Source organism: Chlorocebus sabaeus, chromosome 20 (assembly GCF_047675955.1).
Source record: "Chlorocebus sabaeus isolate Y175 chromosome 20, mChlSab1.0.hap1, whole genome shotgun sequence".
In the NCBI taxonomy this organism is placed as follows: domain Eukaryota; kingdom Metazoa; phylum Chordata; class Mammalia; order Primates; family Cercopithecidae; genus Chlorocebus; species Chlorocebus sabaeus.
The window spans coordinates 91,053,669-91,066,745 of record NC_132923.1 but is presented as its reverse complement, the minus strand read 5'-3'; the positions used below and the strand labels follow the sequence as shown (position 1 = coordinate 91,066,745).

The 13,077-nt window shown below is 40.4% G+C and overlaps 1 protein-coding gene across 8 annotated transcripts in view; it reads left to right on the top strand.

Annotated features, from left to right (window-relative positions):
• The window catches only part of MAST2 (microtubule associated serine/threonine kinase 2), a 262,802-nt gene that overhangs the window by 29,537 nt on the left and 220,188 nt on the right, over positions 1 to 13,077 (top strand). For all 8 annotated transcript variants that reach the window (XM_007978931.3, XM_007978930.3, XM_007978929.3 and 5 more), the window contains exon 3: positions 4,788 to 4,930. In XM_007978931.3, the coding sequence (XP_007977122.3) occupies positions 4,788 to 4,930 (143 nt within the window). The remainder of the gene's footprint in view (positions 1 to 4,787; positions 4,931 to 13,077) is intronic.

Genomic DNA, 13,077 nt, shown 5'->3' with positions numbered 1-13,077 from the left:
TGATGATGAGCATTTTTTCATGTGTCTGTTGGATTTAAGGGTATATTAATTGACGTGGCATCTTGACAGTTTCTTCTCTGGTAGTAGTCCTGTATAGAACACTTATGGTAAGGCTGTCTTCCTCTCCTTACTTCTTCCTCATGGAATCTCTAATTGCTAACCTGCAGGACCTGATAGGTATTTCTTGGTTGATCAGCACTACTGGTCACCCTCTCTCATTCTGATTTTTGCTCTCTGCCCATTTCGGTAGACTTTACATTCTTTGCTGCAGTAGATTTTCTTTTTTTCTTCATTCTCAAAACCTAAAACTCATAGTGTCCTTTCTACCTCCTTCAAAGAAAAGACACCTAAAAAATTCAGGGGGAAAAATTATACGAAGAAGTCGCGGTACAAAAGGAAGCAATTACATTGTGCATTGTGGCATAGTTCTTTTCTTTTCTTTTTTTTTTTTTTTTGAGATGGAGTCTCGCTCTGTAGCCCAGGCTGGAGTGCAGTGGTGCGATCTCGGCTCACTGCAAGCTCTGCCTCCCGAGTTCATGCCATTCTCCTGCCTCAGCCTCCCAAGTAGCTGGGACTACAGGCATCTGTCACCACACCCTGCTAATTTTGTGTATTTTTAGTAGAGACGGGGTTTCCTTATGTTAGCCAGGATGATCTCAATCTCCTGACCTTGTGATCTGCCTGCCTCAGCCTCCCGTAGTGCTGGGATTACAGGCGTGAACCACTGCGCCTGGCCTCTTATATTTAAATTTTTATTTTTGCTGGTCATATATTTAGTTACATAGAGCCATTTCTTGTTTGGTTTTTCATGGCATTCTCCTCTTTTTTTTTTTTTTTTTTTTAAAGGATGTGATTATCTTCTCTGTTTTTTTGAGACAGAGTCTCACTTTGTTGCCCAGGCTGGAGTTTAGTGCCGTGATCTCTGCTCACTGCAACCTCCACTTTCCAGGTTCAAGCGATTCTCCTGCTTTAGCGTCCTGAGTAGCTGGGATCACAGGCACACACCACCATGCCTGGCTAATTTTTTCATTTTTAGTAGAGACAGGGTTTCAGCATGTTGGCCAGGCTGCTCTTGAACTCCTGTCTTCAGGTGATCTGCCTGCCTTGACCTCCCAAAGTGCTGGGATTACAGGTGGGAGGTGAGCTACCACGCCTGGCTGGAATGTGATTATCTTCTGATTGTCATGACTAAATTAGATTTTTGATTTAAAAATGTGACTGGGTGTGGTGGCTCACGCCTGTAATCGCAGCACTTTGGGAGATTGAGGCAAGCAGATCACCTGAGGTCAGGAGTTCAAGACCAGCTTGGCCAACATGGCAAAACCCTGTCTCTACTAAAAATATAAAGATTAGCTGGGCATGGGGGTATGTGCCTGTGGTCCCAGCCACTCTGGAGGCTGAGGCATAAGAATTGCTAGAATGCAAGAGGTGGAGACTGAGTGAGCATCATTACACTCCAGCCTGGGCGACAGAGTGAAACACTGTCTCCAAAACAAAGCAAAACAAAAAAAAGTAAAAAATTTTCTTCCCTGGATCAACTCTTTCTTTTGAGCACCTAACAACCAGAATATTCAGTGTTTTGTTCTGAAATGCTAAATCCTTTTTATCCTGTGAGGTAACTGCATGGCTACTGGATACATTCTTGAAATGTGGTTGTGTTTGACTGTTCTTTCTGTGGAATTTTCCATTTATCTGATTTCAGCCTATGTCTTTATGACTTTTGGGGTGTTTTTCATTTCTGAGTGCTCAGTCTAAGGGTTTGCAGGGCAGATGATACCTCACTTTTTTTTTTTGAGACAGGGTCTCCTCTGTTGCCCAGGCTGGAGTGCAGTGGTGTGATCTCAGCTCACTGCAACCTCTGCCTTCTGGGCTCAAGTGATCCTCCCAGTCCAGTTGTGTACCACCACACCCAGCAAATTTTTGTATTTTTAGTAGAGAGCGGGTGTCGCCGTGTTTCCCAGGCTGGTCTTGAACTCCTGACCTCAAGCATTCCTGCCTCAGCCTCCTAAAGAGCTGGGATTATAGGCTTGAGCCGCCAGGCCAGGCCAGATACTCCACTTAATTGCAATCCCCTCCATGCTTACTATAGCTTATACCTTTCTTTGCCTAATTCCATTGGTTATGATCCACCTATCTGCTTTAGATTTCCCACCCAGTTTTTTTACCCTCTCATTGTCAGTGTCTGTCCGTTTCTGTCATTATGGCCTTTGTTTGCTTGCTTTTTTTTTTTTTTTTTTTGACAGAGTCTCACTCTGTCCCCAGACTGGAGTGCAGTGGCTCGATCTTGGCTCACTGCAACCTCCGCCTCCCTGGTTCAAGCCATTCTCCTGCCTCAGCCTCCTGAGTAGCTGGGACTACAGGTGCCTGCCACCACACCCAGCTAATTTTTGTAATTTTAGTAGAGATGGGGTTTCACCATGTTGGCCAGAGTGGTCTCAATCTCTTGACCTTGTGATCTGCCTGCCTCAGCCTCCCAAAGTCCTGGGATTACAGGCATGAGCCACCACACCCCACCTAGATTACTTTTTTTGTCTCATTTTTATGGTGTTTCCTGGAGGACAAAAGATAAAAGCATGTGCTTGGTCTGCCATCTTTAACTGAGAATGTTTTATGCAGTAGCCTCTTGAATTATTATAAGAATAGTAGTTGGAATTTTTACGAGGTTTTCTTTTTTTTCCTGTGTTATTTATTTACTAAAGAGCTGCTTGTTATTCTGTTTGTTTATGTCATTCCTTCTGTTTTGTTTATTTTCCTCAAGTTCTTGGCAGTCTGCGGTATGCTTCAGTCTTTACTGGTGTATACTCAAATAGGTTTCTTCTACACTTTGTAAGCCTCTTTCCAAGCAGGCCTTTATTTTGAAGAGAGAGATGATAGTAATCTTTGTGTAAATAGGATAAGTTAAACTGACTTTCCTTTGGAATTAATAGGTGAGAAGTAGACAGGTCATCTGGAGAAGTGCACATTTGCAGAATGAAGGAAAGAAGGCAGGCAGACAGGGTCTACTCTGGGCTTATGGAAGTTTTGGGCAGAGAATCATCATCATCATCATTATTATTTTTGTGGAGGGCTTTATGGAAAGACTTTCCAGTAAAAGGTACACTTGAAACTTGAAAACTTAACTAGATTTTAAAAATATATATAATTTTCTAATAAAACATGCTAGTTATAAAAAAATTTCACTACAAAAATATGCATTATGTCAAAGTGAAGTCTTTCCTTTTTTTATTTTTTGAGACACCTTATTCTGTTTCCCAGGCTAAAGTGCAGTGACATGACCATGGCTCACTGAAGCCTTGACCACCTGAGCTCAGGTGATCCTCCCCACTTCTCCTCAGCTTCCTGAGTAGCTGGGACCACAGGCACACACCACCATGCCTGGCTAATTTTTTTTTTTTCTTGGAGATGGGGTCTTGCTATGTAGCCCAGGCTGGTCTTGAACTCTTGGGCCCAAGTGATCCTCCTGCCTCAGCCTCCCGAAGTGCTGGGATTACAGGTATGAGCCACAACACCTGTCCTGAAGCCTTTCTTAATTTTTGCTTTCTTCTATGTCTTAATTTTCATCCACAGTTAGCTTTGCTAAATTGTTCTCCAAATGAATGGTATCATATTTTGTTGGCAGCAAAAACAAAAATATCCCCCAAACCCTTTCTTCACATCTTTACTACATTGGGTATTTTCATGACTAAGATTTTGCCAGGCACAGGAAGGGTTTTCAAGTGAGTCAAGTGATCATGATAAAGCCAGGGGAAAGTGCAGGGCATAATATTGAAGTTGAGTGAGTGAATAAGTGTGGAAAAGAGTTGAAGGAGATGAGGCCAGAAAGATAATCTGGATTTATGGAGGGTCTTTTTCATAATGCCAAAATGTCTGGCATAGTTTCTTCAAATAGTAAGGAGCCATCAGAGGCTTTTAAGGAAGGAAATGACATGAACACATTTTTGTTGGTTAGATCATAAGCAAAAGTGTGAAGAATGGTGTGAAGAAGGGGAGAAATGAGACCTTCACCTCAGTTAGAAAGTCACTGCAGGCCGGGCGCAATGGCTCACGCCTGTAATCCCAGCATTTTGGGAGGCCAAGGCAGGCACATCACCTGAGATCAGGAGTTGGATACCCGCCTGGCTAACATGGCAAAACCCCATCTCTACTAAAAATACAAAACATCAGCCAGGTGTGGTGGCGCATGCCTGTAGTCCCAGCTACTCAGGAGGCTGAGGCAGGAGAATCACTTGAGCCTGTGAGGCAGAGGTTGCAGTGAACCTAGGTCACTCCACACCACTCCGGGCTGGGTGACAGTGAGACTCTGTCTCAAAAAAAAAAAAAAAAAAAAAGTCTTTCATTGAGACTCTCTTTCATTGAGATTAAGGCAGATAGTAAACATGAACTGAGCACGTGGAGTCTGGTGAGAACAGAATAGATTCATTGTTTGCCTACTGGAAACTTTCATCTCTAATGTTACATTGAGTTGATGAGAAACTATGTAGGCTAGAAGGGATTGGGAAACTCCTAGACTGCTAGTTTGGGTGTCAGCGTGGGAGACTGGCATGTGGTGAATATTATAGAGAACATAAAATAGTTAATCCATTTCAGTGTTCCACTTGCCATTATCCTCACCACCAAGACAGTCACAATTTTTAATGGATAGTTGGAAATTTTAATAGATTCTAAAATGGATGTGAACAATTTTACTTTGTATCAGTATGATTTTATCCACTTGATATCATTGTATTTGTATTTTTTCATTCGTTTATCATAATTACATGTATATTTTCCAAACCTTGTGTTTGAAGGTAAGCAGCTGCTCCCTTTGTCCAGCAGTGTACATAGCAGTGTGGGACAGGTGACTTGGCAGTCATCAGGAGAAGCATCAAACCTGGTTCGAATGAGAAACCAGTCCCTTGGACAATCTGCACCTTCTCTTACTGCTGGCCTGGTAAGTGTTCATAAAGGTGGCGTTTTGCTCTATGAAAAATCCTTAATTGTCATTTGTCATTGCAACGTCTATTCCTTTTCCTTTTTCAGATTTGGAGAATTTAGTTTCCAAAATGAAGTATGGAACAGAATGCATTTATTAATTTCTTTTTTTTTTTAGAGATAGGGTCTTGCTTTGTTGCCCAGGCTGACTTTGAACTCCTTGGCTGTAGTATTCCTGTTGCCTCAGCCTCCTAAGTAGCAAGGACTACAGGTACATGTCATGGCATCAGGCTAAGAATGAATTTTTTTTTTTTTTTTTTTTTGAATCGGATTTTTGCTCTTGTCACCCAGGCTGGAGTGCAATGGTGTGATCTCAGCTGTCTCCTGGGTTCAAGCAATTCTCCTGCCTCAGCCTCCCGAGTTGCTGGGATTACAGGTGTGCGCCACCACCCCTGGCTAATTTTTTTGTATTATTAGTAGAGACGGGGTTTCTCTGTGTTGGCCAGGCTGGTCTTGAACTCCTGACCTCAGGTGATCTGCCCCCGTCGGCCTCCCAAAGTGCTGGGATTACAGGTGTGGGCCACCGCTCCTGGCCTTAAGAATGAAATTTTAATTGAGTCTATTATTTTTTTTTTTTTTGAGATGGAGTCTTGCTCTGTTGCCCAGGCTGTAGTGCAATCTCAGCTCACTGTAACCTCTGCCTCCCAGGTTCAAGCGATTCTCCTGCCTCAGCCTCCCAAGTAGCTGGGATTACAGGCACCTGCCACCATGCCCCACTAATTTTTGTGTTTTTAGTAGAGACAGGGTTTCACCATGTTGGCCAGGGTGGTCTCGAACTCCTGACCTCATGATCCACCTGCCTTGGCCTCCAAAAGTGTTGGGATTACAGGCTTGAGCCACTGTGCCCAGCCCAATTGAGTGTTTTGATTGCCCTCTCATGCCGTCAGTGTCACTGGTACTAATTGTATATAGTGAGGGTCAAGAAAAAGATTCAGTATGATTGTATCTTCAATGAGTAAATTTTCCTGGGAAGGAACATTCTTTTTATTGAAATGATTCTGAATCTGGTAAAGTTATGCTGCTTTGGTTTACAGCTCTGTGGTATACATATTTAGTACATGAGGATAGAGAACATGTTTGGCACATCATGAGTACTTAAGTATATATGTAAGAATGAGGGCCGGGTGCAGTGGCTTACATCTCTAATTCCTGCACTCTGGGAGTCTGAGGCAGGAGGATCACTTGAGGCCAGGAGTTTGAGGCTACCCTGGACTGTTAACATAGTGAATAATAATAAAAAAAATTAGCCGAGGATGGTGGGGTGTGCCTGTGGTCCCAGCTACTCAGAAGGCTGAGGTGGGATAATCGCTTGAGCCTGAGCAGTTGAAACTATGGTGAGCTGTGATTATGCCACTGCACTCTGGTGACAGAGCGAGATCTTGTCTGGGAAAAAAAAAAAAAGTCTTTTGTTTGTCTACGCTTTGTGTGATAGGCAGGGCCTTACAAAATTTAAGCTGTGTAGCCTGGGCAGGTTGCTTTGTTTTCTGCCTGTTGTTACAAATTATACCCTTTTACCCTCAAACTTGCTTTTGTACCAAAGGCACCCACTGGCTTTCTGCTCATCTCACACCCTTCCCTTTATCCTTAGGTCTAGGCACACTACTAATTTGTAGGGTACAATAACAGCAACTTGTTACTATTAAAGTCTCATGTACACTTGAAAATATAAGCCTTTTGGGTCAACATACGTGGGGTAGAAAGTTTTGTCCATTTATTCAATATGGGAAGTGGGAGTAGAGGGGAGGATGTCTTCATGTAGCAGGTGAGAAGCTAATTTTTGGATCAAAGGATATCCTGATATTACCGAAGTTTGTGATTCTTAGGCCACAGAGAGAATCAGGATCATGTGTGGAAATTCACACCTCCTTAATTTTTTATTTGAAATTTTCAAATCTACAGAAAAATGGAAAGAATGGTACAGTGAACACCCATGTAAGCTTTATCTAGACTGACTAATTTGTACATTTTGCCATATTTGTTTTTTCTGTGTGTATATACCTATTTTTTCCTGAAGCATTTCAAAGCAAGTCCCAGACTAATTACGATGCCTCATCCTTAAGAATTTCTCCTAATATGAAGGACACTCTCCTAAATAACTACAATATATTATCAGATCTAAGATGTTTAACATCTTTTTTTTTGAGGCTGAGTCTCGCTCTGTCACCCAGGCTGGAGTGTAGTGACGTGATCTTGGCTCACTGCAACTTCTGCCTCCTGGGTTCAAGCGATTCTCCTGTCTTAGCCTCCCGAGTAGCTGGGATTACAGGTGTGCACCACTATACCTGGCTAATTTTTGTATTTTTAGTAGAGACGGGGTTTCACCATGTTGGCCAGGCTGGTCTCGAACTCCTGACCTCAAGTGACCCATCTGCCTCGGCCTCTCAAAGTGCTGGGATTGCAGACATGAGCCACCGCGCCCGGCCACATCATTTTAATAGTAGCATCTAATAATATAAAGACCATATTGAGATTTTCCTGCCTGGTCCTAACATGTCTATTAAAGCCTCACCTGCTTCCCTTTTAACCTCTGGAACCTAAAACAGACTAACAAACAAAAATGGATGAGTGTACCCTCCTAGAGATTTTGATCCAGATGTCTGGGGTTAGTCACAAGCATCTGTATTTTCTTTTCTTTTTTCTTTTTTTTTTTTTTGAGACAGGTTCTGCCTCTGTTGCCCAGTCTAGAGTGCAATGTCATGATCTGAACTCACTGCACCCTCTACTTCTGGGTTCCAGTAATTCTCATGCCTCCCGAGTAGCTAGGATTACAGGTGTGTGCCACCTCGCCTGGCTATTTTTTGTCTTTTCATTAGTGGTGGGTTTTCACCATGTTGGCCGGACTGGTCTTGAACTGCTGACCTCAAGTGATCCACCTGCCTTGGCCTCCATAAGTGCTGGGGTTACAGGCGTGAGCCTGGCCTGTATTTTCTTTAAACTGTTACCCTGATTCTAACATGTACCTCTTTGAGAACTACTGCCACCATGGTACAGCTGAATATTCTACTTTAAGGTGGTATGTTGCAGAGGGGATTTCTGGACTGAGATTACTGGAGCCTAGGCCAAGTGAGCTAGAATATTCCTGAATTATGTTTTTTTAAATTAACAGTTTATTGTGATATAATTCACATATGATGTAATTCACCCACTTAAAGTATACAGGTCAGTGTTTTTTGGCGTATTTCACAGACATGTACAGCCATCACTGTAGTCAATTTAAGAATATTTTCTTTACTTTAGAAACTGTACTCTTCAGGTATCACCTCCTCATTGTTCCATCCCTGCCCTTGCCCCTGCACTAGGCAACCACTAATCTACTTTCCACCGCTATAGGTTTGCCTATTCTGTATTTTTCATATAAATCGAATCAAATATGTGGCCTTTTGTGGCTGCTGCTTCGACTTAGTCTAATGTCTTCAGGATTCATCCTTTTTGCAGCATGTGTTCCTTTTTATTGCCGAACAGTATTTTGTTGTATGTATATATCATATTTTGTTTAGCTGTTCATCAGTTGATTCATTTCCTTCATTCTTCACCTTCATTTTCTAATGTTTATTGAGGGGATTTATCTGGGGGCTTATTTTTCCCATATATGTTGAAATCATGATCCTAATTAATGATTACCAGGGCATGTTCTAAAAAGGATCATATAATCGTATGATATGATCATATATGTTCCTAGGGATGGAGAAGAACTTAGGTGGCATCTTGTTCAAGATTAGTTATTTTTCTTCTTCTTCTAAAAAAAAATATTATATAGAGTGGAAATCTGTTGTTAAAAGTGGGTTGTTTCTGCCTTTTGGCTATTATAAATAATAGCCAAATAATAATAATGCTACGAACATTCATGTACAAATTTTAATGTAGATACATGTTTTCATTTCTCTTGGATATATATCTAGGAGAGAAGTTGCTGAGTCATGGTAAATCTGTGTTTAATCATTTGAGAAACTTTGATTTCTCTATATCCTTGCTATCCTGGTGGGTGTGAAGCGATATCTTGTGTCTTTGATGTGCGTTTCTCTAATGACTCATGATGTTGAGCGTCTTTCATGTGTTTACCGTACATTTATTTGTCTTCTTTGAAGAAATGTCTATGTGGATTATTTGCCATTTTTAAAATTGAATTTTTTTTCTTTTATTATAAATTTGTAAAATAATTGTTTCTTTAGACCTGAATCCAATTTCTTCTCTTTCCCAGGGAACTGCTTTTTGTTTTCTCTTGTGCTTTTTTTTTCCTGAGCTACTTATTTACCTACTGTAACTTCAAGCCAGCTCTTCTCTTTCCATTCTCCTGCCTGAAGATTTTCAGTTGAATATTTTATGTTAGGTGGCACATTTGCTCCTTGATATTAAATGCCTATTTCTGCTTTGACCACCCATACTGGAATAAACCTCATTGTCTACCCTGCTTCTGACTGTGACATTTCTGAAAAATCTTAACTAGAATGTATTCTCTTTGGAGTAATGGCCGTCTACAGTACATGGACCCAGCCTCCAAAGAACTTTTGGGTTAGCAGAACAGGATTCACATTTAACAGGACAACCATTTAAAAATAATAAAACATGACATGTACATAAATATTGTATTGATTATGATTTAAATAGTAACAAAAGGGGACAAGAATTATGCTAGTTATAATTATTGGGATGATAACTTGTAGGAGGTTAGACTTGACCGGAGTCTGGAGATTAGATAAGCAAAAGCCTTAAAGTTGCAAATATTTTAATTTTGAGGCCATCTAGATGATGTTTTTATGAAGAGATTTTTGGCTCTTCGTTTTCTGGTGTCTATTGAGAGGATTTCTCAAAGGGCTTATTTTCCCCATATATGTGGGAACCATGATCCTAATTAGTGGTTCCCAGGGCATGTTCTAAAACAGATCATAGAATCATATTATTATGTTCTTAGGGATGGAGTAAAACTTAGATAGTGTCTTGTTCAAGATTAGTTATTATTTGTATTCTTAAAAATATATATGCAGTTAAAATCTGTTGTTAAAAGTGGCATAGGAGAAAGACCCCTGCATTAGAAATCAGAAGACCAAGCTCTGATGCTGCTATGTGAATTTGAATAAACATATTGGAGCCTGTGTTTTTCTCATCTGTAAAATGAGGTTAATTCCTGCTTTGCTTTCTTCTGAGTATGTTAACTAGTATCTGCAGTTTTGATCTTTGCCTTCTGTATCTCTGATGCAAATCCACTTGGCTGTATCACCATTTCTAAGACTCACCCTACCTGTCTGCTGTCTTTCCATCCCCCCAAGCCAGTTCTTCCTTGTTCATTCCGTCTTTTTTTTTCTTTCCATAATCGAAATTTTATTGGTAGTGTTGAGGATCAGTACACAGACATTTCCATTTGTTCACAGTTCTTAACATATCTACCGAAAATCTGAAAAGCCATGTATTGTAATTGTTTTTTAAAAAGTTATTCCAGTGACTTTCCAGCTTAAAATTTGGAGGCAAATTTTTCTTAGGAGGCCATCAAGTATCCTAAGGAAAGTACCAGTATTGTCAAGTGTTACATACATCCTACCAATCTACCAGTTCACAATTTAGTAATGTATATACTACATACTTAAATTTTCAGTCTTTTGCAGCACATTAACAAAGTTATCAGGAAAGTAAGACTACTTTGACTAAAGTTGTTACAGAGTGCACACAATTCTGACAGGTAGAGCCATGATCAGGGAGTGATTTTCATTAGGAAACAATTCTACTAAAAAACAGCATGAGAATAGAAGTATTCTAAAATGTTCAAGTCATGATTACCAGTAACCATTCTAACATGATACTATGATTATAGCAAACTGCTATAATCTTAAACTGAATTGGGAATATTTCTAACTGGAACAAAAGATAAGATATTCTGTTGAACATTTTATCATCAGTTCTCATGTTGAATATGACATGTCATTTTGGGTGCCATATTATTATTGAATTTTGTTGAGATGAGATTTTCACATAACATAAAATCAACCATTTTAAAGTGTACACTTTAGTGGCATTTTGTGCATTCACAGTGTGTGCAGCCACCACCTTTATCAAGTTTTAAGACATTTTCACCACCATCCCTTGCAAAAAAAAATCCTCTACCATTAAACAGTCCTTATTCATTCCACCCTCATTCTAGCTCTGGCAACCACTAATCTGCTTTTTGTCTCTGTGGATTTACCTATTCTAATATTTCATATAAATGGAATCATAAAATATGTGACCTTTTATGCCTGGCTTTTTTTCACTTAGCCCAATGCTTTCACGATTTTTCTGCATTACAGCATGTATCAATACTTTATTCCTTTTTATGACTGAATAAGATTCCATTGGATGAATAAGCCACACTTTGTTTATCTGTTTGTCTGCTGATAGACATTTGGGTTGTTTCCACCTTAGCCATTGTGGATAATACTGCTGTGAGCATTTGTGTACATGAACTTGTTTTGAGTACTTGTTTTCTGTATTTTTGGGTATGTACCTATACCTAAGAGTAGACTTGTTGGATGATACAGTAATTCTTTGTTTAATTTTTTGAAGAACTACCAAACTTTTGGTTTGCTACACCATTTTATATTCTTCCCAGAAATACATTAGGGTTCCAGTTTCACTGCATCTTGCCAACACTTTTCTGTTTTTTTAATTATAGCCATCATAGTGGGTGTTAAGTGGTCTCTCACTGTGGTTTTGATTAGTATTATACTTTAATAATATTTTAGAACTGTCTGTCAAGGTCACATGGAGTATGCTTTTTTTTTTTTTTTTTTTTTTGAGACGGAGTCTGGCTCTGTCGCCCAAGCTGGAGTGCAGTGGCTGGATCTCAGCTCACTGCAAGCTCCGCCTCCCAGGTTCACGCCATTCTCCTGCCTCAGCCTCCCGAGTAGCTGGGACTACAGGCGCCCACCACCTCGCCCGGCTAGTTTTTTGTATTTTTTTAGTAGAGACGGGGTTTCACCGTGTTAGCCAGGATGGTCTCGATCTCCTGACCTTGTGGTCCGCCCGTCTCGGCCTCCCAAAGTGCTGGGATTACAGGCTTGAGCCACCGCGCCCGGCCAGAGTATGCTTTTAAAGGAAGTAACAAAACTCCAAGACTTTTCTTAGAACCTTTTCTCATCATTAAAAAGATTCTTTCTTCAATTTATATTATTTTAGTTGAAAAGTAATCCCATCATTCTTAATTTATTTTTCCTTAATTTTCACAAGTTCAAAGAGGAAAAACCCATAGATGTTTGTTTTACCTACTTCAGTGTTATAAAGAGATTCCAAATTCAGCACTTCTCCTTTCAGTATTACCTTTCTGCCACTGTAGTTTTGCATTTTCTATTGTGAAATGTGGAGATATCTATATCTATATGTCAGTTGGCTTTATTGAGGTATAGTTTACATAGAATAAAATTCACCCGTTTTAAAGTGTTCAGTTTGATGACTTTTGGCAGATGTATACAGTTGTGTCACCACCACCACGATTATGATATAGATATATAAGAATTATGGTATAGAACAGAACAGCATTCCCCAACCTTTTTGGCACCAGGGACTGGTTTCATGGAAGACAGTTTTTCCACAGATGGGTGGAGGGGGGATGGGAGATGGTTTCAGGATGAAACTGTTCCACCTCAGATCCTCAGGCATTAGCTAGATTCTCATGAAGAGTGTGCAACCTAGATCCCTTGTATGCACAGTTCACAATAGGGTTCGTGCCCCTATGAGAATCTAATGCTGCGCTGCTGATCTGACAGGAGACGGAGTTCAGGCGGTAATGCTCACCCTCATGCAGCTCATCTCTTGCCATGTGGCCTGGTCCCTAACAGGCCACGGACCTGGTATAGAATATGTCAGCCACCCCATGTTCGCTTGTGTCCCTTTGCTGTCTGTTCTCTCTCCCCAGGTCCAGCCTTTGGCAACTACTGATGTGCTTTTTGTCACTGCAGTTTTGCCTTTTCCAGAATTTCATAGAAATGGAATCATACAGTATGTAGTCTTTCGCGTTTTTTCTCAATCTGGGAATCTCCTTCTGAGATTCATCCATGTTGTTTTGAGTGTCAGTAGTTTGTTCCTCTTTATTGCTGAAAAGGGTTCCATTGGCATGGGTGTACAGACTTTTCCATTCCCTAG